The sequence below is a fragment of the Pyxicephalus adspersus genome, chromosome 1, assembly GCF_032062135.1.
Source record: "Pyxicephalus adspersus chromosome 1, UCB_Pads_2.0, whole genome shotgun sequence".
NCBI lineage: Eukaryota > Metazoa > Chordata > Amphibia > Anura > Pyxicephalidae > Pyxicephalus > Pyxicephalus adspersus.
In genome coordinates, this window is record NC_092858.1 from 74,910,596 (window position 1) to 74,926,935 (window position 16,340).

At 38.5% G+C, this 16,340-nt stretch overlaps 1 protein-coding gene across 1 annotated transcript in view; it reads left to right on the forward strand.

Annotated features, from left to right (window-relative positions):
* Positions 1 to 3,143: 3,143 nt before the first annotated feature.
* The window catches only part of PRPS2 (phosphoribosyl pyrophosphate synthetase 2), a 30,483-nt gene continuing 17,286 nt past the window's right edge, over positions 3,144 to 16,340 (forward strand). The window contains exon 1 of the mRNA XM_072414437.1: positions 3,144 to 3,277. Within this exon, the coding sequence (XP_072270538.1) occupies positions 3,156 to 3,277 (122 nt within the window). The 5' untranslated portion in view covers positions 3,144 to 3,155. The remainder of the gene's footprint in view (positions 3,278 to 16,340) is intronic.

The following is a 16,340-nucleotide window of genomic DNA, read 5'->3' on the forward strand; positions in this document are numbered from 1 at the left end:
CTCAGTGGTTAGCAATCTGGCCTTTGCAGCACTAGGTCCCTATGTTTGAATCTTGGACCTAGAATCTCAGGACGCTATCTGCATGGAGTTTGCATGGTCTCCCTGTGTCTGCATGGGTTTCCTCCAGGCACTATGGTTTCCTCCCACATTCTAAAAACATACAGTTAGGTTAAAGCGATATTTTTAGGTTTAGGTTTAGGTTATACCTAAACTCAGCATTTTCACTTCACATAAAAGGGTAGACAACCCTTATATGTAAAGTGTAACACCCTGAAAGGGGTGCAGTTAAAAAATAAGCACCTCCCCTTTCAGTCTTGATAGCCACGGCAATCAATGCAGCGAAGAGCCCCCGAGATATCTACATCATGCATCCCAGGAGGTTCTGGGAGCTCCTTCTGCGCATGTCTGAGATTAGGGCATGAGTAGAAGGAGCACCCAGAGCCTTCGGGATGCGCAGCAGGGGCATTTTTTCTATTAAAGGATGCCGAATTTACACAAGTGCAGTGAGATCTGCTCTCCTCTCTTTACAGCGGGCTACATCACCCAATCTCGCACCTGCACAGTTTGAGATCGGGTGACATGCCAAGAACACAAGAAGAAGATGGAAGAGAAGACTGAAGATGGTGGTGCCCAAAGCTTCCTCAGCACCAGGATGAGGAGGAATTCCAGGACGACGCGGGACCTGATTACGGGAAGGACCAGTGCCATCGAGGGATCTGTAGGATTAAAGGTAAGTGTGATTTTTTTGTTTTCAGTTTAGTTCTGCTTTAATTGGCTTTCCCCCAAACTGACCCTAAACTGTGGTAATAACATATGACTATGGTAGGGGCATTGGATTGTAAGCATCTTTGAGGGACAGCTAATGACATGAATATGGACTTTGTACAGAGCTGCATAATATGTCAGCGCTATATAAATACTAGTTCATAAAAGGTATGCAGAACTGCTTAATGAAGATTATGATATTCAACAATCTCCTATGAAACATCCAGCCTTGCTTACATGAACAAGTATTTTGATTAAGATTTTCTGCCATCATATGACCAAAACATTATTTTTTAAATTGGGTTGGATTAAAGCCTCCTATCAAGTTTACATTGCTGTGTGTGCCTGGCTAGCTGGATTTACCCTCTCTGATCACTGTCCGTGATAGGCAAGCTTTAATACCCTCCCCTGGGGTATCAAGGTGTAACTTGACAGTTCTGTGTCTGCTGACATCACATCCAAGCTGGCGGCACCTAGCAGACGTTTCAGGTCTTTCTCCATTAGGGAAGCTTTTACAGAAAAATAATATAAAAGTCATACAGTATATAATCTTATAGAAGGATTGTTGTTGAAATGGTCTGGTGACAGGGTCTCTTTTAAACAAAACGTTACCTCTCTAGCAGCATGTAGTGTAAAGTAATTTTTTCATAAAGACCCCAGGACCACAGTTACACTGTTGTGGTGCATTGTTAATGCTATTAACTTAATAAATAAATTATTAGGGATTATTGTGTGTTCCAGTAACACAGACTTTTCATCTGGATGTCTAACACACCAAGAAGATGCACACAATATTTGATATAATGCAGCACATTATGAATGAATTGCACCACAGCACATGCAGAGGGGTGGCCTGAAGCACATTTTGCCTTTATCTAGTGAAGAAGCGCATGTTATAGAACGCTTTTACGGCATATTGTATGACTTCTTTAGGCTGGGTCTACACGGACGTTTTTTATGCATGTAAACATTCCTACTGCGTTTATATGCACTCCTATTAGCGTTTTAAAGCTTGCATTTAAAATGCTGGAAAGGTCTATGCTGCTCTATCCCGGGTTTTTTTTATGTGCTAATATACGCAGGAAAATGCCCCATAGAACTCAATAGAAGTGTTTACCTACGTTTTCCAGTGTTAACCCCGCATTTTGATTTTTTAAACATTGCAAGCAACGTCATAGATAATGCTCATAAACATGCCTCAAGGAAACGTCCTGGTGTAGATTAATTTATTGGAATGCATGGGAATTTCAGACATAGGCTTTTAAAGCTTCAGGTTAAATGTCCGTGTAGATCAGGGGTGTCAAACGCAAATACACAGAGGGATAAAATTAAAAACTTGGAGAAAGTCAGGGGCCAAACTTGAAATTTATTGAAAAAATTGAGGAAGTTTACTACTTCATCCATAACTAACAAAAACCCCTCTACACTTTAAGGTTGAAAATACTAATTTCTATCTATCTATGCAGGCTGTGTGTTGTTCATCCTCTCACATCACAAAGTGTCTGACACTAAATATTACACTATGCAGCCTCTGATGAATTGAAACAAACACAATGCCTCTGGTAGTCAGGCACCATGTGATCATTGCCTAGGCTTTGTGTCACATGGTGGGTGTACAGGAATATTGTATTGCATGTATTGAAAATGATGATGTGAGGTGGTAACGTGGGAAGGCAGGCCAGATGTAGCTCATTTTTGGAATTATTTGGGGGGGCCAAAAAAAAAAAAAAAAAGGACCTTGAGGGCCAGATGTGGATTTTGACACCCCTGGTGTAAACTAAGCCTTAGAGCTGGCTGGCTGCGGGTTCACGTTAAAGATCATTTTCACCTCATAATAGGTAAAAATGATATGCTAATATGCTTAGGAGAGGACAGCCTACAAAGTGCTCTCAGTACAGGTTTCCTAGCAAACAATAACAGTTGCTGCCATTGTAACATCTCTTCCGGGTGCAGGGTGTGGGGGTGCCTGGAAGTGATGGCAAATAACACTGAGTAATGAATGGCACTTTCCCGCTCAGTTGCCATGACAAGTCCGCTTAGCGTAATGAGTGGCTATACAGACATCGGAGGGGAGGAGTTTGTGCGGCGGAGGGAGGGGTTTCTACCTCACAGGGGAGGGATTTGTGTAGCGGAGGGGCGGCGCCTCGTGTGTGACCTGAACACACTGTGCCATCACTTCCTTCCCAGCGTCCCTCTCCCCCTCCCGCTCGGTGCTTGTACAGCAGCCACATGACTGTGAGCCGTGCAGCCTTATAGCAGAAGGGAAGGAAGGAGATTATTGTTATCAATAATATTTACCAAGACCGCTCTCTCAGCTCTTTCTTTCTTCCCTTCTGCTCTCGGTCTGTGCAGGCAGTTTCCTCTGCTCCAGTCTATCGCTGCCAGTCGCCATGCCCAATATCGTGCTGTTCAGCGGCAGCTCTCACCAGGACCTCTCCCAGAAAGTGGCAGAACGGCTCGGCCTGGAGCTGGGCAAGGTGGTCACCAAGAAGTTCAGCAACCAGGAGACCAGGTGGGTGAATGTGGTGGGTGAATGTATCTCCCGGGCAGCTGCAGGGATCTTGCATCATCATGAGTTGTAGTACATCCAGCAGTCACATGAGTGAATGTCCTCAGCAGGCGATCTCTTCATTCATGGCTTCCCCCAGCGTGGGTCATTACCCTGCTCACCTCCAATGTGCAGCACAGTCAGTATGGGTGCAAAGGTCCATGGCTTCCTTCCCATGTGTGATCAGGCTGCCATGCATTCACTGACCTAGCGATCCCTACTGCCCTGTAGGCTCATCACAAGGACACAGCTGTCCATAGGGCTACATAGACTTTGTGTGATCATATCCAGCACACAGCCAGGTTCCCTTACTGCTCACTTCTGTGCCATTCCTATGTTTTCTGCATTTATTTCCTAGCATGGATTGCACATCAGAAGAGGTTCTGTTCCTGCAGGGTTAATCGTGTGCTGAAATGATTTGTTCTTCCCCCATCACTCCTAATTTTATTATGATTCATTTCTTAGGAAAGTGCTGTGTGTGGTTCCTGATTAGTGCTGCCCATTGCTGGATTTCAGCGCCCAATTTACCCCCAGGGCATGGAGAGTGGCCACTCTGTTCTGTTTAACCCAAATGAGTTCATTGGCCATTTAGTTCATGCATCATATTTATTGTGACCTTTACTGCTTTATATCATTTTAGATATGAGGGATCCTGTATATATAAAACATCATTTGGGAAAAGGTTTTTAGCACCAAAGGCATTATATGAACTTATAGGCACCACTGTATTCACCTGTGTGCTTTGCTTGGACAAATATAAAAAAAAGGGCTTCTATGGTGGTAAAGGGGCACAAGATCATTTATATACTGGCATGTCAGAAGAGGAGCGCTCACTATTAGAACAGGTTTCCTAATCTTGCATTGCCATGATAGTGGGCATCAGTCAACTTGGAGGGCACACACTGATCGTCACCTCATCCATTATTAAATGGGCAGTTTATCTGTCATCTCAGCCCCACACGTTTATATAAGTGTACAAATAACATTAGGAAAATAAATGTTAAAAACTGAAATAGAACAAATCTGTCTTGCCTATACATCGTTATGGAAAGTCCCTCTGCCAAGTTCCAGTGGAATAGTATTCGCTCCAAGGGTACAACGTTTGTATATTTCAAGGCTACTATTGATAATGGTTTAGATGATCATGGTATGCCCGTGGCTTTATTCATTTTCATTATTACATTATATTAGTCTTCAACAATATAACTTCTGTTTGTATAGGAAGTCCTGGCAACGTCCCCTCTAGCACAAAGCTAGCGGTAAGTTAATTATTACTCTGAATGGTGTTGGCCTCAACGCTTTCCTGATTTACTGCAGAATGCATTTCTCAATGGAAAATCCAAACCATAACTAAAACCGTTGTAAAGTCCATATGACTTGATCTCGAGACCTTTAGAGATTTCGGATATAGCTAAGTTAATTGATTCACATGGCAGCGTTTAACAATGAATGTTGTATTTGTGGGAGTTGTCACTGCAATCATGATTTCATGGTACTATCTAATGTTCGGGAAGGATGTCTTTTGTACTATTGCTCACCAAACTGACCCCGTAACATCAATGTTTAGCAATCAATGTAAATATGCAAGCATTATACATTTCATACACATCAAGGTCTGTGCACTTGTTGCAGCTGGACTGTATAAAAATTCTTGGAAGTATATTGTATATTAGTGCAATTTTCACTGGTTACAACTCAGTGGGATGGTTCTCAGGATGTGTTGGAGAGTCCAAGGATTGACGATAGGGACATTTTTTAACAGTTTGTGCATCAATCTTTCAAACATTCGATTGGAGCAATCGATTAGATTGGACTGCTGCCTGGTATCCCCTGCACACTGTGCCATGGCATCATCCTTGAAAAGCATTAAAGTGAATCTGAGCCTCTTCTGTAAGTTTCATGTTTTTGTGTATCTGTGCTTTTATCATATTATATCTATTTTTGCTTTTCCCTCTTCCACCACCTTTCATAATCACCCTCCATTAAGTTTGCAGTATGTTCCAGGTAGTTATAGGATATATAACAAAAAGTTACCACTGCTTGGTTTATTACACATGCTTTTCGTTCTACTTTTTGTTTTTTTATTAAAATAAAAGAAAAACAAAAGTGTATCCAAAACTAAAACAAATATGTAATGTATTGCACTAGTCATTAGGTATGGTAACTGTAATATGTATGTAGAATATGCTTGAACTGATAAGCACAATATATATATATATATATATATATATATATAATTTATATTTATTTTTTGGGGGCGGAATATTTATATTCTTGTCTGAAAAATAAACCCATACTCGCTAAAGCACTTTATCTGCTTCTAAAATGTGTTGTTAGGGTCTCCCTTGGTTATTGTTAGGCACCAGAATTGCTAGACAATCCTAATATTTACTGAGCGTAATGAGCGGGAAGTGATCTGGCTGTTCTTGCTTTGATCCCTGCTGCACATTTTCTCCCACCTTAGCCTGGTAATGTGTGGTTGGAGGACCTGAGGTGCAAAGCCTAAAGCTGTTTATTATCCCCTTTGTTGCAGTCCTGGTGAATCATGTTTTTAAGGATAAAATATGCTCTCATTGGCACGTAAAGCCACTCAGAGTTTTTTACTCCGCATTTACAGCCTAACCTTCAAACAGGCTCCTGACTATACAATCAAAGAGTTGTTACCTTTCTTATCTCCTATGCTTGTCTACAGGATTACGGTTGTTCTTTTCTAGAATACTTTGCCTTGGTCATTGGACTTTCCTGTAGACAGAAGCCATATTGGGCTACAATCTCACGTTCTTGAATGAAACAATTTATGGGTTTTCCTCTACAAGCCATTGGCAGATATCTGTCAATTTTAGGAAGACATCAGCTAAACCTAATATCTACAACAGGCATTATAAACAGGTTTTAAAAAAAAAAAAGCTAGTATGAACTGAATTAAGCATTGTTTTGCTAAAATGCTTGCTTAATAAAAGGAAAATTGTCTGCACTAGTTTTCTTGCAAGATGGAATGGAAGCACTAATCACACACAAATATTTTCCATGTTCCAAGGTCATTACTTGTTTGTCTTCAGTAAATCTCACATGAGAACATAACTGTCAAGGATTGGGCTGTCTATGCTTCCCCTAGTACATGTATCCAGTGGTATCTGATGCAATGATAATGCATGGCTGTCTGAACAAAAATTACCATTTGGTAATCAAAGCACGAAAAACACCCAGAACTTTACCAGCCAGCTTAAGGAAATTGTCACTGAATGCTTCACTTCAACAATGACTTTTGCACAAGATTAAATCTTTAATGTTTTAAAGGCATGATATTTTCCTATAAAATTCCTCCCTTTGACACCCAAAATTTTTACTGAGCAACAGCCAACTGGAGACAAAATACATTTTTTGTAGGAATGTGAGAGAGGTGGTGAAGGTGCTGGGGTCAGCACAGCGAGTATTTAGATACTGCTGGAAAAGACAATGCTATGATGTGCTGAGGAGGAGAGGGCTGTGCCAGGGAAATGACTTCCTGAAGTGGTCAAATCTAGCAAAGTACATTACAAATTAACATAACATTTATAAAAAGGAGAAACACAACAAATACAATTTTTCTGATCTTTTACCTGCAGTTTTTTTTATATTGGTGACTTTTTGAAGTGATATTGACCCTGTAACAAAATCAGTGATAACATTTTCATTAAAATTGTTTCCATTTTGCCTATTGAAGTCTTTTAAGTAATTCAACATATTTCTCTGACCTTAATGTAAGACTGTGTAGCCTGTCAGCAGTGACTCCTGCCACTTCCTATAGCATTACTTGTACTGAATATTATACATTTTATTCCCACCAAGAACTGATATGAGTATTACACAGCATTAGTGATGTTCATATCTAATTTTCTTTGATAATTGAACGTCCACAGTAGTGATCATCCTGGTAGTCTCTTAAACTCTTGTCCCCGAAGACATTTGCCAGGTTACTCTATAGAAATAAATCTAAATATTCATCTTGTGTGTTACATTAACAAACATTTCAACCAGCTTTAACCATTCCACTTGGGAGGGCTACACTTGTTGTTTACCTTCCTAAAACATAGGCATGGATCACGCAGGCATACAGTTTTCAGGGTGCAGATTGCAAAACTTTTTAATTAAAGTCCCTGTAAATGTAAATTTTTTTTGGATGTCCTAGAGACTTTATCTGGTTGTAGTTGTAGAACTCTGATGTATAGATAAACACATGTATTGTATTGTAGAAGTCCGGACGTGACAGTCAGTCTTTTCATATAGTCAGTGTTTGCCTGCCTAGATCACATAAATCATCCTGTCCATAAGATATTTGCTGATCTGCAGTCATTTTACAGATGAAATTGGACACTATCCTGGTAATTGGCACATCTTCTGGTAAATGTCATATATGATATGGGCACAGTATAAGCTAGTTTATTAGCAATACTCAGATACCCATTTCCTGCAGTGCCCATGCTTTTGTAGAATATTTGTGTGGAATGGGCAGGATAAGACAAGTGGACAAACTCGCTCCTCCGGCAAAGGAGACTCGGGAACCTGAAACACTTTTTTTTGACTTTTTAACCTGTGTGCAGTAAATAGGTAAAATTCTTAGTTAATTATCCTATCCAAATATTTTCAATAGAACACAGAAGTATCAGAACATCTGCAAGGTATAACTGCTATATGTGTTGCTATGGGATTTCTTTTTTATTTTCTTTTGCTGGGACAGGAAGAAAATGTAAAAAACTTTAGGTAGTGTGCGTTAGAGCCATTGTCAGGTTTTTATCCCACTTGGTGAATTGGTCTGATATATTGTACTGGTGAAGATGGTCACTGGGGCAGAAATTAGGAAGAAATCTTTCTAGCAGGGGCTTGGGGGGGGGGGGTTTAGAGGTAATGGTAACAACCTGACATACGTCCCAACCCTCACACACATACAGCTTTTCAGTTGTCAAAGGTAGGTGTTCTGGAGTTTTAAACACCTGAAAAAGCTGTGTCTTTTTTTTTTTTTTTTTTACCTCACTCCTCCCTTTTGTCTTTGCCTGCAGCAAAAGCTCATAAATGCCTGCACAAACTTTTATGAGCAGTTGAATGCAAGTCTGTGGAGGCAATTGAACAAATGTCCTTAAATGCCAAAAACCTGCACAAAAAAAACATTTTTTTTCATTGAAAATATTTTTGATGAGGCTTTTGCAGCCTTAAAAAAAAAAAAAAAATATCTATGTGTGATGATTCTAGCTGCCCTAAGCCATCTGGGATACCGGACACTGGTAAGACAGAAAAACAGGAACCTCCCCTTTTATTAATAAAAAAAAAAAAAAAGTAGAAAGAAAAAATCTATTTTTCTTTATATAAAAGGGTTATCCACCCTTTTTTTATATCAGGCAAAAAAAGTGGTGATATATAAATAAATAACACTTTAAGATGTTGTATAGTCATAAACTTTCACTTTAAGTTGACCTACATGTATACCATATGTTATATGTCTCCAAGACTAGTAAGCTCTTCGGGGCAGGGTCCTCTCCTCCTGTATCACTGTCTGTATTAGTCTGTCATTTGCAATCCCTATTTAATGTACAGCGCTGCGTAATATGTTGGCGCTATATAAATCCTGTTTAATAATAATAATAAGACTACATTACTCAGTAATCTGGTAAATGTGGAGAGCATAGGGCAACGTATTAAACATTGTGTTAAATCCAATTATAATACATTGGACCTAATTTTTATGATATTTTGAAAATAAGCCAATTTTGGTTACAAAGTGCTTAACATACAGACAGGCTTTTCTAGTACAATTGTATTTTTTCAAGCACTTTTTCAAGCAAAAAAAAAAGGTGCTTATTTACTTTTTTGTGGCCTACTACATCAGTGACCTTACTCAATGTTTATGCATTTTACATTGTTAATGTTGCTTAGTTACATGGGTTGAAAAGTTTGCTCCGACAATTCCCTGGAATAACAGTCTTTGATGTCATGACTTTAAAAATGCCACTTTAAGGAAGAGGAAAACATTTTGGTTTACTTCCACTTCCCAAAAACATACTGGAAGGTTCAATAGCTGGTCTTAAACTTTTAATGACATTTGACTATAGTAGGAACATTGGATTATGAGCTACTCTTTAGGGACATTTGGTGATCTTAATATGGAGTATGCAATGCTTTGCAGAATATGTTTGCAATTTAATAATGCCCAAAAGCATTATATCATAAATTGGCCCAAAGTGGTGTAACTTTTACATTTGTCAGCATTAATTTACATTTATCCACATTTAATCACATTTACCACACTGTTGCCTGAAAACAGTGCCTATATGGCTGCCACAGTTTTGAGGTTCAGGCTTTGATTTAACTCATTAAGATAATCTTCTTCACTATTCCTGTGTGTTTGTGCAGATGTTGTAGACTGAGATAGGGATGTCGGGCTGTACATTTTTAGGGATTGATTTATTTAAAACGTTGAGAAGAAGAGTGGATGAAATGTTGGTTGTTAGTGGACTGGTGTGGAGGTATTTTGTTTCCTTGAATATAGGTTTGAAATTGCACATATACAAATGAAAACTCCAGTGATATTTGTTTTGCAGTAGTAGCAAATGTTTCAGATACTGGAAGGTAGGAATATTTTACATTTTTCAAAGTATTGCGTATACTTGCATCTGTAGGTTTGCATCAGTAGCTGCAGTGGTTGCTACCGACGCGCAGGCAAATTGTCCATGTGTCTATGACAATACCAGGCAAGGGAATGAGGATGTGACAGCAGATATATATATAGTCAGACAAGTGCAAAAAGCCTAATCTTCTGCAATATGTTATTAGGGAAGATCCCTGAAGATTTATTGTGGGGAGGGGTTAATATCAAAGCCAGAGGAGCGCAGAAAATATTTGCAATAAAAAATATACATTTTTTTTTGTTTGTTGTACTTCTAATTTTTAACACAGATTTCTTTAAATGTAGTAAACTGTTAACATTAAATATTGGTTTATTTAAGCTAAAAACAATGCCAGCAATTTGTACAGTTTGCTTCCTAAATATGTTTGTAGTCATTTAGTCTGTGAATATACTTTGCAGTGTCTGTACAAATTAAATATAATTTAAGATGGATGTAATGTACTATATACAGAGGCTGCGGCTCCTGTTCTCAGTAAATTGCTGCAGTTCTTTAATCCATTGGATCACGCTTCTTCTCGCAGTATAAACACTGGACTAATCCACTCGGATGGTGAGACCATTTTAGAATGTTTTTTGCATATAAGCATTTCTTTTTCACTGGGGAATTAGAACATTACGACTGCGTTGAATGACTTGATGGAATGCTGGCTGCAGCTCATGCATGAGTAACATTTGCCTTGTTGCTTGTTGTACCAACCTCCAAATGTGGTGTTTGGCAAGCACAAAATAACATGTCAATTCAAAATAATGTGAGTTTAAATGGGAAGTATTTCTGACCAGCAGGATCCAAGCATTCCTTTTCAGTGAAGGTGCTTTCCATTGTCTGTCAGCTTTGACAACAATTATTTTCTTTATGGATCAGAATTCTCAACTGTTCATATGGCATCAAATCCGAATGGGTTGCTAACAGAAAAAAGTTAGAGAAAAGATGATCTGATGTTTGGAAGTGGGAAAATGGGCAAGGCCATCTTTATAGAATAATGATCAGAAGTACTCATGTATGGGATCATTACCTTATGATATCTCAAATGATTTGGTTTTATTTGTATATCTATAGGAAGTGTACTGGCCAATCTCTGGTGGGGGTAAGGTATTTGACTGATGAGTTTTGTGCATCCAAGATACCGTTTTCTAGTTGGTGCACAAATGTTTTACACTCGGGTAGTACAAGTGTGTTATCTTGAAATAGCTGGAAGTTTTTAACTTTAAAGAAGGCATGGACTGTAATGACAAAAAGGCAAATGGAGTATGTATTAGCATTTCCTGTAGTTTCCCTGAAACCAATACTTTTCCCATTTCTTACCATGTACTAAAAGGACTTGCCATGTTTTGTTTAACATTGACACCAAAGCAGGGTTTTGCTTTCTTATGTTAGAGCTGCCCCCATTATGAATGATTTGATAACTGGGGAACCAGCTGGAATGTAAAGAAAGCACATATCCACAGAACGAATGGATCAGAATCTTTGGGGTCTATTTAGAAAGCGGTGCGTCTGACATTCACTGAAACATTCTCTGATAGAGGCTTGTTCAGGTCTATGTGTTTCAATGGCAGTACCTGATTCTCAACTGAAGAATGTCAGAACTGTAAATATAGATTTTGGTTGGTTGTTGTTGTTTTTTTCTTCTGTAGAAAAAGTTAACCCTAAAGGCCAGTCCATTACTTTATATAGATATGTTTGTTTTCTCAAGGATGCTTTTGCTTTACCTTTTCATGTATCTTTCATGTAACATGCCTTAGTTTATTGCATTTCTGTATTCTGCTATTGGTGGAACTAGATCTCCTGGCTTTCTGAAAATTGTCCACTGGCTACTAGATGGAATCGACTGACTCTTGAATTGTGAATTATTTTCGTTGCCCTGCTTCAAAGAAGTTGGCATCTATAACATAACTGTGTAACATTTATGTTTTAGATATTGTGTAAATGGGAACTTTCTTGGTATCTCAACTACTGTTTGTCCGACTTGATCAACAGGTTGAACCAGAGCAAAATGATGAAGTGCCGTTTGTTGTGTTCACCTTTTATACTCTTTTTCCAGCTGATGTTAGTCTGGGTTGCCAGGTTTCCATTTAGCATTGTGTACTAAATGTGAATCAACAAATGCTATGTTATTTCATCTCCTAATGTAGTCCTTTTCAACCTTTTCAACTATTAATGTAAGGTAGATCAGTCTGATGTAAAGCTGCGTACACACTTCCAATTTTTATCGTTCAAAATGAACGACGAACGATCGATTGGGCAAAAATCGTTCGTAAAAAAAGTAACCAACGACGCCGACGAACGAGGAAAGTCGTTGGNAATGAACGACCGGACCGGCGGATCGGATTGGACGACGATCGTTGGCCATCGTTCGTGTGCACGATCGTTCATTGATCGTCCATGGTCTGAGCATGCGTGATGAACGAACGTTCCTGCGGTGCACGTAACTTCCTGTATCGTTCAAACGATCGCATCTATTGTGTGTACAATATCTACGAACGATCGTGTCGTTATCTGTATGTACAGGATCGGTGCTATACGATCGTTCGCAGATATCGTGCAGGGTCGTTCATTTACCAACGATAATAATTGTAAGTGTGTAGGTAGCTTAGGTCATTCTATTAGTGCATGTTAGGTGTATGTAAAACCAATAATAAACTCTTTTATTCTGCCTAATACATTTGAAAACATTGTGTTATATGTATCTTTTAGTGCAAAAAAGAAAACCTATTCATCCTGCCTAAAATCCACCAAGTTTCTGACTTTTAGCTGTTCTCTGTCTGTGCTGCACTTTTGGGCCCATTGGTTATTGGCTCTGTCTAGTTCACCACAACATGTAGAAAAAGAAATCTAAGCAGCCAACACATCTAAAGACTGGTAAGTAGTATTATTTTACACTTACTGTTCTTGTGGCTAGGCTTAAAAAACAGGTTCTCTTAGTAAAACTACAACAGCCCACCTTCCAACCTCCCAATTTTATACTGATGGAAAACCCCAATGCTTATTTGCCTCATCTCATGTGTACCACATTTAGGCTCTAAGCTACAGCGTTTGCTGCTCCTGTGCAGACCTGCATAGACCTGAATGAGGCCGATACTCTTAATCATCCTTTGTTTTAAAGTATGGCACAGTTCAAATCCATGAGGACTTGCTGTGCAGGTTTTTACTGACACTGGTTTTTCCATTTACCACCACCTTTCTGTGTAACTCACAATGCAAATTACCTTTAACCCCCCCCCAAAGATCTTCACTAAATGCCTATCTAAAAACTGTTCTAGCCGAATCCCTCTCCTTCAGATTTGTGCTCCAGCCTTATTCATTCCTAAGGCTGTTTAGTATCTCTGCTATTTCAGTCACTTTAGAATACTGTAAAGTGCATCTGTATCTGCAGACAGTTGTGGGATTCATCCATTCAACTAGAACCCATCACAAAAAAAAAGCGAAATTCTACACTCTTGTTTTACCATATTCTGAATTCATGACTATTTAGTTGTGCTGTTAGGTTTTCACTCTGTGTAGCCATAAAACCTTACATTGAATAAGTGTTTTGTCTTATGGATGGCATAAAATTAATTTGTGCACAGCATGAAGCCAACATTAGTATGATGGGGGGGGGGGGGGGGGGGGGTGACATCAAAATATTATCAGTTGTTACAAAATGTTCAGATTTACCTGACAGTGGCCAGCATAAGTGAGTGAGTTTATTGGTATAACATGATTTTAGTGTATGTTGTAATTTCCAGACTAGTTTAGTCCAGCCAGTAAAGCATTTGCTTACTTTAACAGATGAGAACTGGAAATAAAATTATGCATGCAAATCTGTCCTAACATTCCAATGCAAAGCTGTGTTCCTGGTAGATAATTTTATTTTACTGCCACACGTTTGTGACAGACGTCCCAAGCAATCACTCTGACTTGGTACATAAACAGATCTTACTGTAAGCAAGAGCTCCCATCGCCATTCTGATAATCCCAGCAACGTTTTAATTTGTCTTTGGTAAGACTCTCTTTACCAGGTCATATACATCTGTCTCATAACCAATCAATGAGCTCTTTTTGCTTGAGTCAGCAGAAGCACTCTATGTGGCTTTTTTCCCATTAAGTTCTATTAGTTTGCACAAACTAGTGGGGTACACATTTTTTTATGTAAACATTTTTTAAAACTTTAAAATAAAAAAATCTGTAAATCTTTAAAAACATTTTCTGCACTTTATAAATGGACTGAGTTCACTGTGTGTTCACTTGGTAAAAATATGTTTCATGGTATTTTGGCATTATAGACTTTATTTAGGTTCTTGCAATACCGCTTCCCAGAATCTGGGAATAAATTTAAATGGTACAATACATAGGTAGGTCTTTAATGTGTATCACTCTTGATATTTTTCAGTTGGCAATAAATACCAGCAGCTGCTCTATACAAGGAAACAGTTTTATTCAGTTTATGCTACATCAAGGGTTAATAAACATTAAGGGTCACTAATATAGCTTGGTCAGTTAAAGTTGATTTCTATCTATATACACCTACAACATTTGTGTGTGAACCTATTTATTTGGCAAAATGTATTAATTATCAACTTTTGTCATTCATATACTACTTGCTGCCTGTTCTGCTGCATGCTGTGGTTCTCGTTATACATCAATCACTGCAGGACACAAAAAAAAAACAGTGTGTGGCACTGCCCTCCTGAAAGGTTTGAATACTTTCAGCTATGTGGGAGCATCAGAATTGAATGGATTCAGCACAATTGTTGCTGGCATGTATACCATACAGTACTTAGGTAATTGTATGTCTTGTGTTTATTTTGCAAACAAGATTTTTAAATGTGGTGTAAATTTTTTAAATAGTGTCGTTCTATATGAGAGAAATGGTTTAGGAAAACTGATATACCTTTAACCAAACACAACTACTGTCCCCCCATCTCAACTTTTTATTTAGATCCTCCATAGTCTGGGCAACTCTATCTGCTGAAAATCTAAAGATTGAAAAAAAAAAAAGTGTTGAAGCTCTGTTAAAGATAGATATATATGTAACCTCTTACACATTTCCTTACGTTTGCAACTGTTCTGGCACCGTTTGCATATATTGTTTACGTTGCCTTTTAGGGACTACATGATTTTGGATGCTGCCTATTCAGAGTCATTATACTTCAAGATGTGAAACCTAAGGCCTTATAGAAGGAGCCAGATTTGGAATTTTACTAAGCAGAGAAGGCACAGACAGGTAGAAGTGTAAACTGAGCATTGCAAAAAAAGTTGGGTCAATTGGGTTGATTAAAGGCAGCGTTAATAATAGAGTATTTCAGTCATTAATGCCAGCAGTATAAAGTACAGTGGTAGGGTATTCAAAGTAGTTACCCTCCTGCACCAAATGTCTGGAACACCAGGTTACTAGCAAAAGGTGTTTTCCTACTCTCTGCTGTACTATGCTAAATACTTATTAGGAATAATTCCTTAGGCTAGTAAAGTGCTACCCCAGTGTTGTGCATTCCATTGTCTGAGCTTAACTTTTGGCTGGAGGGTATATTTAAAGGGATTTACATAAATATGATATATTGAAGTCTTGCTGACCTTTGCTTACATACAAAACCAGACCAAAAATAGTTTTTTTTTTTTTTTTTTTTTTGTTTCATGGCAAGTTTACTTTTCAGTCTTCTCCCCAGCCCCTTTTAGCCGGGTGCACAACCCGGCACTTTTCAGTAACCACCCAGCTGTTTTTTGGTTGGTTACTGAAGAGTTGGGTCACAATACAAGGACTGCCACCTGCCTAAAATTACTTCCCACCCAGCTTTAAAAAATGTCTGGGTTGAGCACTGCTTTTATGAAAACTAGAGGTACACATTAGCATAAATGAGTGTGAGCATAAATAGGAATTGGATAGCTTTTTTATACAAATCTTAGGCTGTTTCTACCTGCATGTCATTAAAGTAAACTTATAATGAGAGAGAGAGACAAACGCAGAAGCTGACATTGTGACCTGCTATTGAAAATGCCAGTTGTCTGGCTGTCATACAGACATACAGACCCCTCTTCTTTTTTTTCCCCCCATTCTTGATCTAGAAGGTCTTAAATCTAGTGGATATGCATAGCATAAAGTCAACTAATACTTTATAGGTTTTCTCTCAGACGTTAATGCAGTGTACTTGGGTAAATACATGTAAATGCAGACACCCTCCACTGTTGTTGTACATTAAAGCAACTGAATCATATTGTATTTTCTCTTGTCCATCCAAAATAAAATGTGACAAAAATGCATAACCTCCAGTCCTAAAGGAACAAGCCCTCTGTGTGGCATAGTTTTTTTTTTTTTTTTTTTTTTTTATTATTTGATCTCGGGTAGTTCTAAGGTAGAATAATAGGTGTTTATGCTGAAATTTACTTGTGCATGTTGC